We start from the raw sequence: 18192 nt of genomic DNA on the forward strand, positions 1-18192 counted from the left end.
GAGAAAATTTCTATTTTCTAGATTTAGATATTACTATACAAATTTTTTTATATATGATGTATTAACATGCTTTATCTTTTGCTCCCCTTTAAGATAAGTGAGAATGTTTTTCAACAAATGTCACTCTCATAAATCGAGTTTCTAGTTTTTTGGGTTTTCTGGAATCTAACAATATCTTATACTATTAGACTAACGTGTTGTTGGTTGTTATTATTATTATATTGTTAGTATCTGTTGGAAGAATTGATTATTTTTTTCTTCAAAATCATACAATTTATATGTACCTTATGCAAAAAATTATAACATAAGATTCTTTTTAGGTACTACCGAGGTATTATTTTATCTTTGAGTAATGAATTAATTTTTTTGAGGTGTATGATTGCTCCTCTTAATAAGTGTCACTCATATGAATCAAACCGTTGATTTTTTTATCATTATGGGATCTAGCAGAACTTTACACTATTAGACAACGTCTTAGTAATTATAATTTAAATTTAATTCCCTTAAAATAAAATTGATGATAGGGTGATTATGATATTAATAAATAAATTTGTTTTTACTTTGCTGGGAATTTACATATCAATTACCAATAAAGAAAAGCTGATAGTTGAACTTAAGTTGCAATCATATATTAACATATCAAGACTAAATGCTTTACACTTCCCACTGATAAACTACATTAAAAATTGAGTGTATAATAAATGATGAGACACGATTTTTTTGGTAGAAAAAATATTTATCACATAATAAGTTGAGATTAAACTCTTTATTTGAAGGGGTGTATTTAGCCTTGTTTTTAAAAAAAAATGCTTTCAGAGAAAAAATGAGGACTTGGGGGGTTTTATTTGAGTGTAATATTAGTGTAAAAATTTATACACAATCAATATATCATATATCACTTATTTATATAACTTTTTTGAAGAATTAATAATGATTGAAAATGATAGATATGATAGATTGACGATATATAAAACTCTTATATTATGAGTCTATATTTTTTTTATTCTCTTACATTGGATTTGAGACAGATGTTATCTTGCATAAATAAGTAGTATTATCAAGAGAGAATATTTGTTATCCCATAAAATATGTGACTTAATGTTATTGGTTGGAAAATATATTTGAGTTAGAAAGTGTAATAATTGTTTGATAAATTTACAAAGAAAAAGTGGGTGAATAGTTATTGTTTGATGGAGGAAAACATTAATTATTGACATGTGAAACAATGCAAAGATATTGGACCATTATAGACATGAAATTAGTTGCAAGCTAGCAGGGATGGCAAAAAAACCTGTACCCATGGGTAAAACCTGTATGGGCACGGGTACGGGTCACAAATGGGTACCCGCGGATATTATAAACGGGTTTTTAAAAATACTCGTAGTACATACGGGCGGGTGCGAGTATTATGGTACCCGTACCCGCGGGACGGGCGGGTATGGGTATTATGGTACCCGTACCTGCGGGTACCCGTTATTTAGATGATTAATATATTATATTTAATTAAAATAAAAAATACATTATTCTAACATTTATTACACTATGTATATTTTTTCCTTTTACTTTGTTTACATATTTTAATGAGTTTGGTGGTGAAACACCCTACAAATATTATTACATGTATAGAAAGTATAGAAACACACATGTTTTACAAAGAAAATATATATTTTTTGTTAAAAAATGAGAACAAAAAATCACACAAATGGAAACCACCAATAAGTTTAGCATTTTAGCAAAATATTTAATCAAAAAGTACAAAAATAATTAAGTTTCATGTTATTTGAAACACAATAGAAGTAAAAAAATTAAAAATTATTTATAATAGAGGAAACCCGCGGGTACCCGTTCTACCCGCGGGTACCCAGAACTACCCGTAAATACCCGCTCACGGGTACCCGTACAGGTACGGACGGACATGGGTATTACTCTTCTATTTTAAAACGGGTAGCGGGTAGCTACTACGTGCCCGCCCGTACCCGTTGCCATCCCTACAAGCTAGCCAAATGGCAAAATAATTTTCCACTTGTCAAAAATACAAGACAATTACTTTTAATACAGTTAAACAGAAAGTTAGAGTGAAATTTCTATGCAATGTCATTATAAATATTTATAAGAATCAATACATTATTTATCATTTATTTAAATTTTTTTGAAGAATCAATAATAATTAAATATGAATAGTAGATGATCCATTAACAATATATAAAACTTTTACACCATAAATACATACATTTTCTATGTAGTAATTTGTTCTAATGATATAGCATTACCCTTATGTTGAAGAATTAAAAATATTTCTTATGTTTCATTAAATATACAATTTTCAAACTTTTCTACCCAGACGACATTGGTTAAGTAATGTAAGACTCTACTAGATTATCATGAATACTAAAAATATCAAGAGTTCGATTTCTGATAGCGTTACTTATAGGAAAAACAACTACACACCTAAAAAAAGATTAATCCTTACTCATAAAATAATGAAATAGTCTTAATAATACCAAAATAAATATTTACTTTTCTAAATACAAAAGTATGTTTTCTCAAATTTCACCATCTCTTCAGGGATATGACATGTTTCTTTGGAAGTTTTCAAAAAATAATAATTTTCCAAAAACATATTTGTGATAATATGGTCAATAGTGTTTAAAAACTGGGACCATGATATAAGAAGCCATTTTAATCATGTTACTAGTTGACAAGCAATAAGCTAAGCCAACATGCTAGCTTAACTTTTTAGTTATTTTTTTCTAGATAAAAATATGTATATTATCACCGTATCATTCATTATTCATTTTTAATCACAATTAGCTTTTAAATAAAAAGTTATATAAATGATGATAAATAATGCACTGATTATATATAAATATTTATACTATCAGTACATATATATTACACTCTTCTATCGCATTTTATTTTTTGACAAGGTTATCGCATTTTATCATTCATTATTCATTTTATATAGTATTAGAGATTAAAATAGACAAAGACACACTTTTGGTCCTTAGTATTTTGTCTTATATTGGTTCTTTATTTTTCTCTTCTTCTCATTTTAACCTAATAATTTTGTTTCCATTATGAAGTTAGTCACTCTCTTAAAATTTTGCAAATGTCCATAATTATTTCCTATTAAGGATTACACATGAGTGATCAATGTAGATGACACTTTCCTTAGCAACTAATTTAGTATTGTAACTCATAATTTTTTCTTCAAATTAATAATTAATCAAATGTTTTATATATCAAACAAAGAATATAAAGGACATGGTTACCACCATCTCCACTTGAAATTCACCTATATCATATCCCATGTTGGAGTGTGCCATTGTGTTTCTTTGTCCCTATAATAGCAAACAAATAATGTTCACAAGGTATGGCAAGTCATATATCGTTGGACCGGACCATGACCGACAACTTCCAACCAATAGGGAGTTCCACGTGTAATGGAGGAGTTGAGAGTTACGAGCAAAATATTGTATCTTGAACAAAAACTGTAATGCAATAATTTCATGAGTCTTTTTCACTTATAAATTCTTTTACTCAACTTCTTATATCAAATATGAAACTTCACACTGAATCCAACGTATATGTTATATACCCACTAGTTTGTATCATTCTATTTGCAACCATTGAAAAACAATTATATCATTACAAATTTTAATAACTTATTTTTTAACGAAAATAATTTTGTAATAATATAGTTGTTTCTAATTGATGATAAATAGAATAATAGTACAAGTGATGGTAAAAGATTTCTATTAGCATAAAAAGGGGAAATAGTATCTAAATCTCTTGAAGATCTTGAAAGTAATCACATTACTTGTCTTTTTATATCTACTACCCTTTAATCAAATTTCCTATTGAAGATTTTAGCTCTATTTTAATATGGTTGGTGTTCTTTTGGCTGCTTTTAATGTAAGTTAGTGGATGCAAAAATGCTCTACATTGTTTTCATATTTTCATTTTCCACTATTACATCATCCACTTGGTGTTTTGATTGATGGTGATAATCATAATAACAATCATGATAATGCAATGATTTCAACAAGTTAAATATTTCTTTTGTGAAGTATAATTTAGTGGGTATCTTTCTTAGTAGTTCAGTCCTTCCCCACAATAATAGATTATTTGTTTATTCAATACCCAAAAAATAATTTAATTAGTGGTGATATTATTATACTTTATCTTCTACTATCTTGTTGAAAAAATTGAACATGCATCAAGTGGATGACTTGGACACAAGATAGTTCCAGACATGTCATAATCTTAAACACACTTAATTCATAAAGGACAATATATGTTATTCTTCTCATTGTCAATCATTGTAGTTAGTTTTGAAATGAAACCTTAAGATGATATTAGAGCTTAAAGTTCAATTTCTTTCTATATGTCATCGGTCCACATATTTATTTTAGTCATGGGTCAAAGGTAATCATTGTCCAGCAAGCTTCTGCGAATGAAAATATTAGAAAATAACTCATATTGCCTACTTCGTTCTCCTAAGTATGATTTAAATACCTATACAATTGGTTTTAAAATACAACCTTAACATACGGATGCACAAGTGGATGAAACAACAGGAGAGTAGGAGGCATGTCATAATCTTAAACACACTAAATTCACAAAGAAAATAAAATATCTCATGATATAAGGAGATATAAGTTATCTCCTTTCATTTCTAAAATCTTGACATGTATCATATTTTTATTAGCTGAAGAGATAATTTATTCTCATTCCTAAAGGATAACATGAAAGCTAGTTTGAGTTATTTTCCTTCTTTCCTTTACTTTTTTAGATGAACATTTTTTTAATCATGAATACAGAAAAGTTTTTATTTCATTCATTTTTTAGAAGAACATTTTTGTTTAATCATGAATGCAGAAAAATCGGAGCAATCAAAGCCTCACCCAAGCTTGATTGGGTTAAAAACAAAACCCTAGTAGATTATTTTAATCAAAAGGATTTGAGCCCTTCGAAAAGAAGAAATGAAAAAAGAAAAAAAGCTGACACAATTTTCTTACTCTGACCCCACAATACAATCAATTAAAGATTTTTAATGGGAGTTTCTTTAATAATTTGGCTTAATCTAAAAGATGAAAATATATTAAATGAAAAATATAATTATAATAAAAAATAAAAAATTATAGTACCATGGTTAAAATATATACTAATAGAGTATGAAACTACGAAATAAGTATATTCTTTATATACATATCATTTTAAGTATTTATTGTGTTTTTGCCAATAGGTTGATCTAATTTGAAATGATTCAGTTTTGTAGTCATGAGGAATTTATTGGCGGGTAATCCATAAGCATGGATATAGTCCCAGGTTCCGATGAGCCCTCTAGTCTCCAGATTCAATTGGACGGCCCAATATACGAGGCTCCCACCACTTAGTGGGGTCTGAAGAGGTCTCAAAACTAAACTCATCTAAACGTTTGTATTTAAAAAAAATGTTGTGTTTTTTTTCTGCTGCTGAATATGAAATAGAGCGGAGTCACCAAGTTTGAAGAGAAATTGTTGGTTGCAATGACTAGTTTTCATGAATAAGATGGTTGAATAATGATAATGTCTCCTCTAAGAAATACTATATATTGAATTTAATAACATGCATGATCATAAGTTCTATGTTTAACATTTATATTGAATTTATACAATGTTCTAAGAGTATAAAACAACAACCCTTCAGAGAATATTTGAGATGCATCACCCATATTAGGTTAAGAGTATAAAACAACAACTCTTCAGAGAATATTTGAGATGCATCATCCATATTAAGTTAATGTCTGAATCACAGATTCATTAAACACCCTCGTGTGTCGGTGCCCGATACGTATCCGATAGGGATACATTCAGATTTGCGAAGGATACGTATCCATATACTATCCAAAAATAAAAAAATAAAAAAATAAATATCAAGACACGTATCAAATTTGTTTTTAATAAAATATAGGATAATATAAATTCGTTTTTAATAAAATATGATAAGATAGATTCGTTTTCAATAAACACCAACCTATGTAAAGGCCACAAAGACTCATACCAACATATTGTCACATTGCGTTGACCCTCCGATAGTTGGTCCACCATACCGACTCTTCGATCCACAACATCATTGTCAAGGAGGAGATGAAATTGATATTACTTCAATTTCTAGGGCAAGACAATAAACAATTTTATGAATCACTCTACTATATTTTCTTGGTTTCGTACTTGAAATTTTAGAGGAGATTGATTTTCAATTCCATTATATTTTTTACTTTAGATAATTCTTACATATTTTAATTTACACTTACAATTTTATTATATTTTATATATTTTATATTATTTTATATATCTATCCTTGAACGTATCGTATTCTGTATTTTAGAAAAAATGTATGTTAACGTATCGGATACGTATCATATCCGAGCTTCATAGATGAGAATCTAGAGGTGTGAAACAATCTAGGGTAGGGAATGAAGAAGAAAACAAAATTGCATAGCAAATAGCTATAAAAGCTAGTGTTAAAGTTTATAAGAGTATGGTGTTATATATGAAACAAAACTGTAATTTTAGTTGATCTTGCACTTTGTATGGCAATTACCTGTCCCACTCCATGTCCCAAGCCAATCAGAGTATTCCATTTTATTACTTTTTGCTTTTAAAAAATTTATTTATTCACATGTTAATATATGTTTGGCTTGGGACAGGGAACGAGATACCATTGAGGACAGGTGATCCCCATCCATCTAGCATGACCTTACACCACTAGACCAATGTCTTGTTGGTCATTTTATCTAAATTCGCCTAGAAATATTATAAGGCAGGAACCTTGATCAGTGATCAATGGAAGCACACAAACACCTATCATCTGTGTGTGAAAACATTTATACAACTTTAGATTCTATATCACAATGTACCTATGATTTGATATAAGTCATAAAATCCAAACAAGGGACAACTTTGATATTCATAAATGCAAATAATAAATAGTTCTAAATTGCAAAGTTGTCTTGGTTAATAACAATGGTGTATAACAAAGGTTGTTGGGTTTTACCAAAACATAATGTGCCTTATAATCCAACTTGTTAAACATGCACTAAACCTATATAAAGAAGTTATATTAGCAATGTAAGTAGCTGCACACATAAACTGAAAACATGTCACTATCCTTGAGTTTTATCATGTAAATGCAAATACACAAACCTCAAAAATTCTTTCAAAAACAGTGCTAAGGATAGCAGAACAAAAACCTATACAATTTTCATTTTCTGTTTTTTTTGGCTTCCATGTTAATCCCATCATAGAGAGTTTCTTGTGCATCATTTTCCATTCCTAGGCTGAAAAGACAAGCTGCTTGAAGATATAAAGAAGTAGGCCATTCAGGAGATACCACTTGAGCTTGCATCGCGTCCCTTAGAGCTTCTTTTGGCATTTCATTCATCAGATACGATAAACAGCGCCTCGCATATACCGTAGGCGATACCATTGTCCCTCCATCTATGAACTGGAAAAGCAAAAAGAATAAAGAAACTTAGTGTAATGCCAACCACTTACATAGGCCAATGCTGGAAGAAGGAAAACCACTATACATTTTTTGTAATGTATAGTTGTATACTATAGTACGGTTCTAGGTAGGGATGACGATATAACTCGAGCTCGTGAGTATCTGTCTAAACCCGACCCAAATTTGACGGCAGAAGCCCATTTTGATTGGATTCAGGTTTACTTTCAACCCTGTTCGGGTTCAGGTTTGATATTGATGATAACCTTCTGGAACCTGCCCCTTAGTTATATATGTATATAAAGTTATGGTTATATATAAAAGGGTTTTATGAAACTAATCTTATATACGTGTTCGGACCGAGGAAGGAAGCAGGGTTAGGTCAAGGAACCTAAAACCCAACGGGGAAGGGACAGGGGTTCACATATTCAACCCTCAAGGGCTCGGGTTCAGGGAACACATCTTCTGTCCCACAAAGTCTGTCACTCCATGTGCCACTTGATATGATTGGTTGAAAAAATATATTGAAGTTAAATGTTTAATAATTAAGTGTTTTTCTGACCAATCATATCAAGTGACACATGAAGTGACATACTTTGTGGGACAGAAGATGTGCTCCCTCGGGTTCGGGGTTTAGGAGTCAAACTACTATTTGAGTATTTAGCAAAGATAACATTCAAGACAATGCTAACTACAACATTAACATTATGCATAGCATCCAATTTAAGCAACATTCCTTAAAAAAGCACTTACTTGAGTGTAGCATTCAGTGGCAGTGACAAAATCCTTAGCTCTAAATGCAGTATCTCCATGCTTCTTCAAATTCAAGGTCTCCTGCATTTGACTAGTCCACAATTGGAATGAAAGCTGCAATTCCAACATTAAGAAGGATAAACATCGGAGTTAGTAGCGGAGAGTTCGGGTGAACTTATATACACAAAGCTCTTTTTTCCTCTCTTTTATAAGTACTCAAAAAAGTCATGAAACCCTCTCATGTAAGGTGAAAATGGTGGCAAACCTCATTGGCAATTCCTTCATCATCCTTGTAACCGATTTTCTCTAATATTCCGTATATTGCGGTAAGATCAAGTCTCAAACAAGCTTCACCAAAAGGTGTCAATGACAAGGGCTCAGCTGAGGGTGCAGTTTCATGCCGAAGACCGAGCAGAATAAATGAGGGGACCTGCTCATATACTATCGAAATGAGAAATTATAGTCTTCTCAAGATGGCTATAATATTTTTGTTTTAACTTTTATTGAGCATAAATCCCAATAAGCATAAAAATAGCAATTGCATACTACCAAACTATACGTAAACGAGTAAAACAATCATCGCATTATCAAATACTTCAATTACAATTCACTTAAAGTGATAAACCGATATCCTAAGGAACATGACTCGTAAAGGATTTAGGAAGTAAAGAGGTACTTCAACAACATGAATAAAAAGATCAAAGTTCCACAAGGTTGCTCAAAATCAGGTAAGATGAAATATTTGGATAGAAGTAACACAATGCTGTCAAAACATAGCAATTAGAATAGATCTATTAGACCTAAACACAAGCTATTCTCAAAGATTATCAAGAATCGGTTACAATACCTCTGTTTCTTTTTGAAGTGACATGAGAGAAGCAACAAGAGACTTTGCGTTTGGCCTCTCACGAGCTTCATACTGTAAACAACGGGAAGCCAACCGAACCAACTCAGTTCCATCATCCTTTGAGAAATGACCCTCTAAGGCAGAATCCATCAACATCAAAAAGTTTTTGCCGCGAATCAGGTCAAGTGCCTGCAAATAAAGAGAAGTGAATGCAGTGAAAATCCAATCTTTGTGCTCCATTAAATTGAGGAGGATTAGATCAATTGAGTTACATTGAACTTAATACATCTAGTAATCTTGATCAGAGGAAAGGTTTGCTATTGATTATGCAAAGATCATTAAAGACTAGCAGTGTAAAAGGAGCAATAAGTTTCATATTAGTCAATACTATTATCGGCGACAACAGCTGAGACAACATTTGGGACAGGATCTGAGACAACAGCTGGGATAGCAGATCTTTGTTCGTTGTTTATTATTCAATACTATTACCGGTGACTATTCTGAAGCATTTTTTACTCCTTGCCCAAAATAAATTGACTATAGATCACATAAAGTTACATGTTGTTCAAGATTAACATGGAGGAATATGTTCAAGAAAGGAAAACTCACATGGCTTGGGGGAATATGTTTACCACTCAAGAGATCTAACAACAGGGTTCCAAAACTATAAACCACACTCTCTTGTGTAACTCTACCTGCATATAAAACCAAATGTATAAAAGAACAATTGTCACATACTATAATAGACGCAATCATATACAGACTGATTCGGAATATGTTTCCCTCACCATGCTCAATTTGAGAGAGATCATAAGAAAAAGCATTACCCTTTAGAGTCGCGAAACAAGGGAGAAAAATCGAAAAAAAATGTGTCTTTTACGGGATGAATTTCAACATGAATCTCTATATAATGTGGCGAAATTGAAATATCCGCCTCTTGTCTAACAGACAAGGACATTGTAATAATATTTAAGTTTTTTACAATTCGAACCGATCTATTTTTCTAAGACCGAGTCAGCGACTGTCTCCTCGGACTAATCTTATAGTAGAGACTACTGAAGTTATGGCAAGGATCTAGGACATACACTCATGCTGCACACACAAACATCTTTAAAATGTTACCAGTTCTTAAGTACTCCGGAGGGGTAAAAGCCAAGTTTGTACTGTAACTCTTGCCATCTCTGCTGTTTTTCATGAGCCCGAAGCAAGACAACCTGGGATTACCGTCCTATTGATGAAGCAAAAGCCAATCCAAGTTACGAAAAAAACGAGGAACAAAGGAAATTTGAAGCATATATATCAAACACACATATACCTGATCAAACAAGACCCTATAGGCATTGAGATCATGATACAAACCCCTTCCTTTACTGGTGCAATACTCTAGAGCTTGAGCTAAGTAGAATGCCACCCTCAACCTCATTGCCCATTTCATGGGCTGTGCCTCCCCTGCACCAAATCAACCATATTTTTTGTGGTTAGAGAGTGATTTCGGCGCAACAGTAAGTAAGATTGTTGCTTAGTGATCATCAGATCACGGGTTCAAATCCTGGAAACAACCTCTCCGCTTGTAGGATAAGGCTGTCTACATCTACTCTCACCAGACCCAACTAAGTGAAAGCCTCGTGCAATTAGCCGATTTTTTTTATTCAAATGAATATAAGACCAAATATTTAATGAAAGATTTAAAACCCAACAAAGGTTAGCAAAAAAAGGTATAGTAATCACAAAGAACCCACAATGAAATAGATGTTTAGCAAGAGTTTCATAGGGCATAAACTCTGCTACTAGAAGCCTCTCTTCTCCTTCATAGCAATAACCAATCAAATTGGCCAAACGTTCACTTCTAAGTCTCCCCACTTGTCTAGCTTCCTCCTATAAACAATTAGTACATAACACATTTTGTCATGCTCAGTACAAAGAAAATGCAAATGCAACCATGATAAAAATAGAAAAATAAGAGCAAATACTTGAATAATTTGCCCCAAGAAATAAAAATCTTACTTTGGTCCCTGAAAATCTTACATATCTATAAAAAAATAGTCTTTTTGATAACAAAATTTAGGAACATATTAGTTTAGATCATAGTGTTTAAAATTGTTATCGCGGTCACAATTACTGCTATTTTGGTCATTCTGATGCGTATTGTGGTCGTTGTGGTGTGATTTTATGAGTAAAAAAATATTTTTGAAATCAATGCAGCCTGATTCGGCCCGATGTGGTTGCATTGCGACCTGATTCGGCCAGATGTAGTTGTATTGCAGCCTAATATGGTCCGATGCAATTGTGTTGTGGCCTGATGCGGCCACACCATTGTGATTCGGTGTGATGCTTTTGCCGCGGTCACCACAACCACAATATTGCGGCCACATCACGTGATGTGGTCCACAATTTAAATCACTCATCATAGTTACATGGTTCCCTCATTTAGTGTCAACATATCCCATACACCGGTTCAATATAAAGCAAGGTTTTTTATTAATATAAAAAGTGAAGAACCGCATAGAACCATGAGATTCTTAAAGACCAAATTCAGATTTTATATAAATTCTCAAAGATTAAAAGATGAAAGTGTTTTAACAAACAAGGAATTGGCGAGAATCAGGCCAAGCAAACTTGTTGAAGCGTTTGATAGCTATCCACTTTCCATCTTCAATCTTCCCTTTATAAACAACATTAGGAGCTTTTTCACCATGCTCAGAGACTATGTTTTCTGAAGAAAACCCATTTGTTGCACCCTTCAATTGCTCCAAACTGAACTCACTAATAGTACCCCACATGTTTATTTCACTCTTCCCACCATTTTCTGCAATAAAGATACCATTTTTAAGCAATGCAATGATTCTACAAAAAAGGGTGTGTGAGAGCTGAAAAAACTATGAACAAAAAAGAACACAAACCTTGGTCTGAGGATTCAAGAACAGAGGGTTTGAGGTGAGAGTGGAACCAACAGAAAGAGAATTTAGAACAACTAGACCCCATGTAAGTGGAAGAGAACAAGATTGAAATGGTTAATGTAGAATGATCAAACAATGCCAACTCATGTGTTTGGTTATGATTCTTGTGTTTGTGTTATGTTTGAGCATAAATGGAAAAACTAAAGAGTTAACAATTCAAAAGGTTGATACTTGTGTACTTTTTAAGGTGATTTAACAATTTTGGATACGGATCCTATGATGTAGTTGCAAGTATCCTACACGTACTCATATATGGGTGTGGATACGTAGTATGTGATATATTAACCTATATTAGTAAGCTAGAGGTATATTTAATCGGATTTCTATAGCTATCGTTTTTAGTGCCACTTTAACTTTTGTTTTACCATAGAGAAATACCCGATAATAAAAAAATTTCTTGTTTGTTGTAACTCATTCATATAAGTGAATGTACATGATCAATTGTTATTATTATTATTTACTTAAAGTATAGATAAAAATTCAATGTTCCTTAAATTGAAATCAGATCACAAAAGAACCATGAATTGGTATCAGAAAATCATTCACGTTTTCCACCAAAATAAGAAAATTATGTTTCAATAATCCTAAGAGTTTTGAATAAAAAATATTTCATACATTTTTCTTCTCCATTTCTTTCTCTTACCAAAAACACTGAAATTAGAAATTCAGATCGAATTTCCATATACACTACAAATACTAGCTATTAATATTTAGTGTAAAAGTTGCTTCTTTATCTATCTCACATGTCACATTTCTTAATAAACGATCTTAATTATTTTCATATCATTAGACTCGTTATTGAAAAACAAAACTACCACATTTTACATATTTAACCAATGTTAAATTATTTTTCAACATGTATTTATTAGTTTGTTAACTACTTAATTTACACTATAAATAAGATTTTTTATGTTTAATAATTCAATGAAAAATATTCACAAATTTCATTTTACACTTTTGCAACATTTTCTCAAATACTGATTGTATCACAATATTATATGAATACCAAATATTTCTCCTCCTTTAAAATCCTAGTACCATGACTTGAACTTTGCCTAATGTGGCTATGACTATGAGTCATTCATTTGCAACAAATTGATTTTCCCTAGTCTTATGATACATCATTAATTTATATTCATAATATTTAATTTAATTTTTTAATAACATTATATTCATTAGTTCTATCATGGTATTATTATGAGTATGGGAACTTTTAATCTACAACACTTGTAGGAGAGCATGAATAAGGCATGTTGACTAGTATCTTATTTTTTGTACTATCAATCATAGGCTCAAAGATAATGGGATAGTGGATGGAAAAAATGTCCGTCGGAAGAGTTAGCTCCACGTATTTGTGGACGTTCTCGGCTCGGACATGATTGCCTCTAGTGCGAGGATACATGTGGGAAAGTATTTTATAACCATAGAAGTTAGTGAAAGAAAAACTAAGTTAGATTCCTTATCTAAGTTATTGATATTAATTATAATTTGTAGTTAAGTTTGATTTAAGGAATTGTATAGGACATAATTAATAATCATATTAGGTGTCATTCAAAGAAAGCAACAATTCATGACTTATGGTAGATGAATTAATACAATAATAAATATTTGAAAACACAATGCATTTGTCAATAATGCAGACATTTAGTATTAAAAGGAACATATCTTGTTAGAGTGTGATATTTTTTTTTTGTATTTTCCTAAGTGACATAAGAGATATTTTCCATTTATGTTAGATAAACCACTCTTTTGAAGTACTCACATTTAAACCATGCATGGAATTAATGCAATTTTGATAAAAATTAAAGTAATCACTAACATCTCTCACTTCACTCTCTCCCTCATATTTTTCTTTTGTTTCCCACAGGTATCCTCGTCCCGGAGGTTATCATGTCCGAGCTGGGAACATCCATAGATATGTAGGACTAACTTTCTCAGCGAATATTTTTTCCATCCACAAGACTCGAACCCTAAATTTTGCTTAATCCCTCGTACTTTACAGTTGAACAACAATATTGGCTTATTTTTGAAGCATTTTTTTTCCTGATATGTTGCACATTCAACTTCTATTTAAAAGTTAGCAACTAATGTTCGTGTTTTAGAAATTGGCAAAATGCTTACACCTAGAATAATGCCTCTTTGTTTTTTTTTATTATATTTTTTGTGTGGTTCATTATTATAGGAAATTATATATTGACTCTCAATTTTCATATTTTATCATGTTAATATTTAATTTTATTTATATAAATATTTATTTGTATACATTAAATTGTGAACATTTTCAAGATCTAAATATTTGTACTAACATGAGTATATTGTGGAGGTAAGAGGTAATTCATAAAGCCTCTAACAATCTTAGACCACTTGAAGCATATCTATTATTGTTACCACAATTAGTGGAATGTGAGTGAAATCACTTTTATTGGTGAGTAATATTCAAATGATTCCCATTTTCAAATGATTATTTTTTTATTTTCTTCCACAAAGATACTTGTTACCAAAAAAAAAATACTAAGGCCTCATTTTGACTCTACTAATAAAACTTTCTTTTCATAAGTCATGCTTAAAAAAATTATATTAATCACAAAAAGTAAATTTTTATATTTTCAAATACTTACCATTTAAATGCATACACATGTCACAACTCGAAAGTCATTTTATTGCTTTTATTCTCTTCCGATACTCAACTTAATTTTTAAAAAATTATTATCATAGTAACAACAAAATAGGTGTACCAAATATAATGAAATCAAACTTTAAAGAAGATAAATATAACTTCTTTTATTTTCCATTTAACAAAAAAGGTAATAAAAAAAGTTACAAAGGTCGAAAACCATTGCACATGACATGATCACACAAAAATGAATGAAGGCACAAAGTAAGAGTTGGTGTGATTATTGATAGCACCAAAAGGAGCAACACATAAAGGAAGAAATTTATAGACATGCTTCAATCATGATTTTGCATCACTCACGTTACAACCTTATAATTGTGTTATGTCTCTTGAATGTGTTTATGTATATCATTGTTTGTCTCAGAATGAGTATGCTCCCTTTTTTCTTCATTGACTCACTTTTACACCTTAAATTGCGCTACCACCACCTTTTTGTTTGTTTCAAGACATCCTATATTGGTTAACTCGGTATATCATTGATCGTGATTAGTTGAAAAAAATGTGTTTAAATTAAATTTTTAATAATTAAGTATATTTTTGACCAATTATAAGCTGTGATATATGACATGATACATTCTTTTGGGACAGAAGATGTTTACCCATCTTTGTTTGGTATGAGACTTCTCAAATCAATTTTTTTTGGAGTAAATATTCATTCTGGTCCTTCATATTTTTTTGATCTTACAAGTTTGATCTTTCAAATATTGAAAAATCTGAAATAGTTCCCATTTTTTTTAACGTGGGTCAAATTAGTTCTTACAATATATTTTACAACACCCAATAAAAACTAATTTGACATACATTTGAAAATTTAGGACCATTTTAGAATTTTTTAAAATTTGAAGGATGTAAAAAATATAACAATCTGAAATGAATATTTATATAAGTATTAATTTTAAGTGTCTTCTAAATTATTAAATGTTGGGTTGATTTGGAATTTGTTCCTATATTTTTTTTCCATTTGGTCCATACTTTTTTCGTTTTAGTTTTGATATGTCATGTCATATCAGTGTTGCCATATCAACTATACTAGAGTAAAACTATATTTTTATTTGTCAAAAAACTTGATTGATTGACCTTTTCTATGTCTTCTTTTTGCCAACATACATTCTTTAAATTATTATTACTTTCATCTTCATTCTTCCGCTAATTTAATCTGATAGTATAGTTTGACTTTAAAATTATCGTAGTAATGTAACTTTATTTTTATTTATGAAAGCAGTATACTTTTGTTGAAATCATCTACCTCATTGTTGAGTTGTATTTTTTTTCTTCTGTTCCCACCAAAATCGGCACCAGAAGTGAAGTTTATTTATTTTATTCAAGTCCTATGGAATAAATCAGAGGTGACAGTGGAGTTTTCCACTTTTATGTATATTTTATTTTACATATTGGCAAAATTGGCATCCACAAAAAAGTTTTTAGTTTGTTTTAATTTTTTGTTGTTGCCAAAGAACTCGGCAATGATATTAATAATATTGTAGAACATTCATCCAACGTTATAACTCATTGTAAAATATTAATAATATTGTATGAGGTATGCGATTTCAACAAAAATATACTACTTTAATAAATAAAAATAAAATTACACTACCACACAGTAATTTAAAAATCAAACTATACTAATTGAGTAAATTTGCCCATTAACTTTTTCTTTAAGCTAGAAACTATTATATTGTGCTCACTCAATGTCATTGTTATGAATAGACAAAGATTAGAGAAGTGAGTAAGAAGAAAAATATTTTTAGTTTTAAAATATTTTTTTTATTGGAAGTATTTTAAAAATGAAATTTGGTTTGAGTCCCTTTATAATATGATTTTTAATTTAAGTCCCTTTATATTATGATTTGTAATTTAAGTCCCTATGATGTGGATTTTGTTAAATTACATTATCACTTTTCATCCAAATCTGACATTGGAAACCGAAATAAATAAAAAAAGAGGAAATTATGCACCAAAATGAAAACAAATTAAAATTAAAAATAAATTTCAAATCGACCAACATATATTAAAAATTATTTATATTATTCATAGAGACACTATGCTAACATAGCTATAATATAATGGTGAAGATCAAAATAACACATAACAATGGAAATGGAAATGGAAATGAGGACACACAAGGAGATTCAACAAATATCTTCTTTATTATATATGGAGGGATAATGATGTGTCATTAGTAATTGTGAGTTGTAGCGATGTAAGTTAAAATTGGATTATGGAGGGGATGTCGAAGGCAGGGTTAGTGACTGGAGTGAAGTCGTAACAAGGTAGCCGTACTGGAAGGTGCGGCTAGATCACCTCCTTTTCAGGGAGAGCTAATACTTATTGGGTAGTTTGGTTTGACACTATTCACACCCCAAAAACAAAAAGAAACGAGTTGTGCGTCAGAGTCAAATTTGGAGATGAAAGTCTTCTTTCGTTTCTCGACGGTGAAGTAAGACTAAGCTCATGAACTTAGTATCCTAGGTCGGAACAAGTTGATAGGAACTCATATAAATTGAAATAACTGAAAGTTGGTATTGAATTGCCCCTAATGGTACACTCAAGCCACTATTTACTTCTAGTGTAGCCTCAATTTATATTGATTTGGATAGACTTCTTTTATCTCAAAGGACGGTTAGTAACACCATGGATGATTGAACCGACCGATATAAAATGATTTTAAGAACATTGGTTTCTTGTGATTATCAGAATAAGTCCTTATGGAACTACCTTCTTCTTCAATGTGAGTTGCCTATTTTTTTTTTTTAAACAAAAAAATTTACTTTTAATATTTTCTTGGAGATTTAGGATTCAAGAAAATTACCATATATGAGCACTAGAGTTTCTATAAACAATGGATAAAGAATTGTATTACTGAGTTTAGATTAAATTGAACTACTTGAAATGGAAAATTGGCAAAAAATTTACCTTATGAATTTGTGTATACTTGGCAGGAAGTAAGAAGATGTGTTTACAACATTATTCACAACTCGAATCATCCAAAAAAAACAAACATTCATATACAATTTTTTGTTGTTTTTCAATTTCCTTTGGTATCTCAACTTTCTTTTTCTTCTACGTGTTTCTCATTTTTACTTTGATTTTTTGTATTAAATTAAACTCACTTTTCTATGCTCTTAGCATTTGCTCACATGATATCAATAATATTACATATGAAAATGATTAAATTAAAAGTTTGTTCCTTAACTTTAAACTTCATACTTGTAGAATGTAACAAAAAGTTAGTTTTAAAAAAAAATACAAAAGAGCACTTCTATAAAACGTGTTTGTTATAAAAATTAAAAAATGATTTTTAAAGGTGATTTTTTTAAAAATAAAAAGTGTTTTTTGAAAAATTAATTAAAAAATGCTTTATTAAATTGTGAATTTTACAAAATTGTTCGTCACAATTAAAAAAAATCAAATTGATTGAATATACATCTAATTCATTAAAATTGAATTATGAATGAACTGTAATCTACTATTAA

The 18192-nt window shown here is 30.6% G+C and overlaps 1 protein-coding gene across 2 annotated transcripts; it reads right to left on the reverse strand.

The window, feature by feature from the left end:
• On the reverse strand, positions 7048 to 12219 carry LOC109351333 (probable serine/threonine-protein kinase At5g41260). Of its 2 annotated transcripts, XR_002108215.1 has the most exons (11): positions 11989 to 12219; positions 11674 to 11894; positions 10828 to 10963; positions 10404 to 10537; positions 10211 to 10316; positions 9698 to 9783; positions 9089 to 9277; positions 8507 to 8671; positions 8242 to 8355; positions 7180 to 7491; positions 7048 to 7145 (listed from the first exon to the last, which is right to left on the reverse strand). XR_002108215.1 is itself a non-coding variant. In XM_019592794.1 (10 exons), the coding sequence occupies exons 1-10, from the start codon at positions 12068 to 12070 to the stop codon at positions 7249 to 7251; spliced, it is 1476 nt and encodes a 491-aa protein (XP_019448339.1). In that variant the 5' UTR covers positions 12071 to 12219; the 3' UTR covers positions 7048 to 7248. The 2 variants fall into 2 exon arrangements, 1 of the variants encoding a protein (XP_019448339.1); XM_019592794.1 differs by having other exon boundaries at positions 7048 to 7491.

Source organism: Lupinus angustifolius, chromosome LG01 (assembly GCF_001865875.1).
Source record: "Lupinus angustifolius cultivar Tanjil chromosome LG01, LupAngTanjil_v1.0, whole genome shotgun sequence".
Classification (NCBI taxonomy): Eukaryota; Viridiplantae; Streptophyta; class Magnoliopsida; order Fabales; family Fabaceae; genus Lupinus; species Lupinus angustifolius.

Coding starts and splice junctions, on each gene's coding strand:
- LOC109351333 (XM_019592794.1), bottom strand. CDS start 12,070: ATGGGGTCTAGTTGTTCTAAATTCTCTTTCTGTTGGTTCCACTCTCAC. Junction 10,538..10,827: donor TGCTAAACATCTATTTCATT/GTGGGTTCTTTG, acceptor GATTTGGTGCAG/GGGAGGCACAGCCCATGAAA. Junction 8,672..9,088: donor CACTTCAAAAAGAAACAGAG/GTATTGTAACCG, acceptor GTATATGAGCAG/GTCCCCTCATTTATTCTGCT.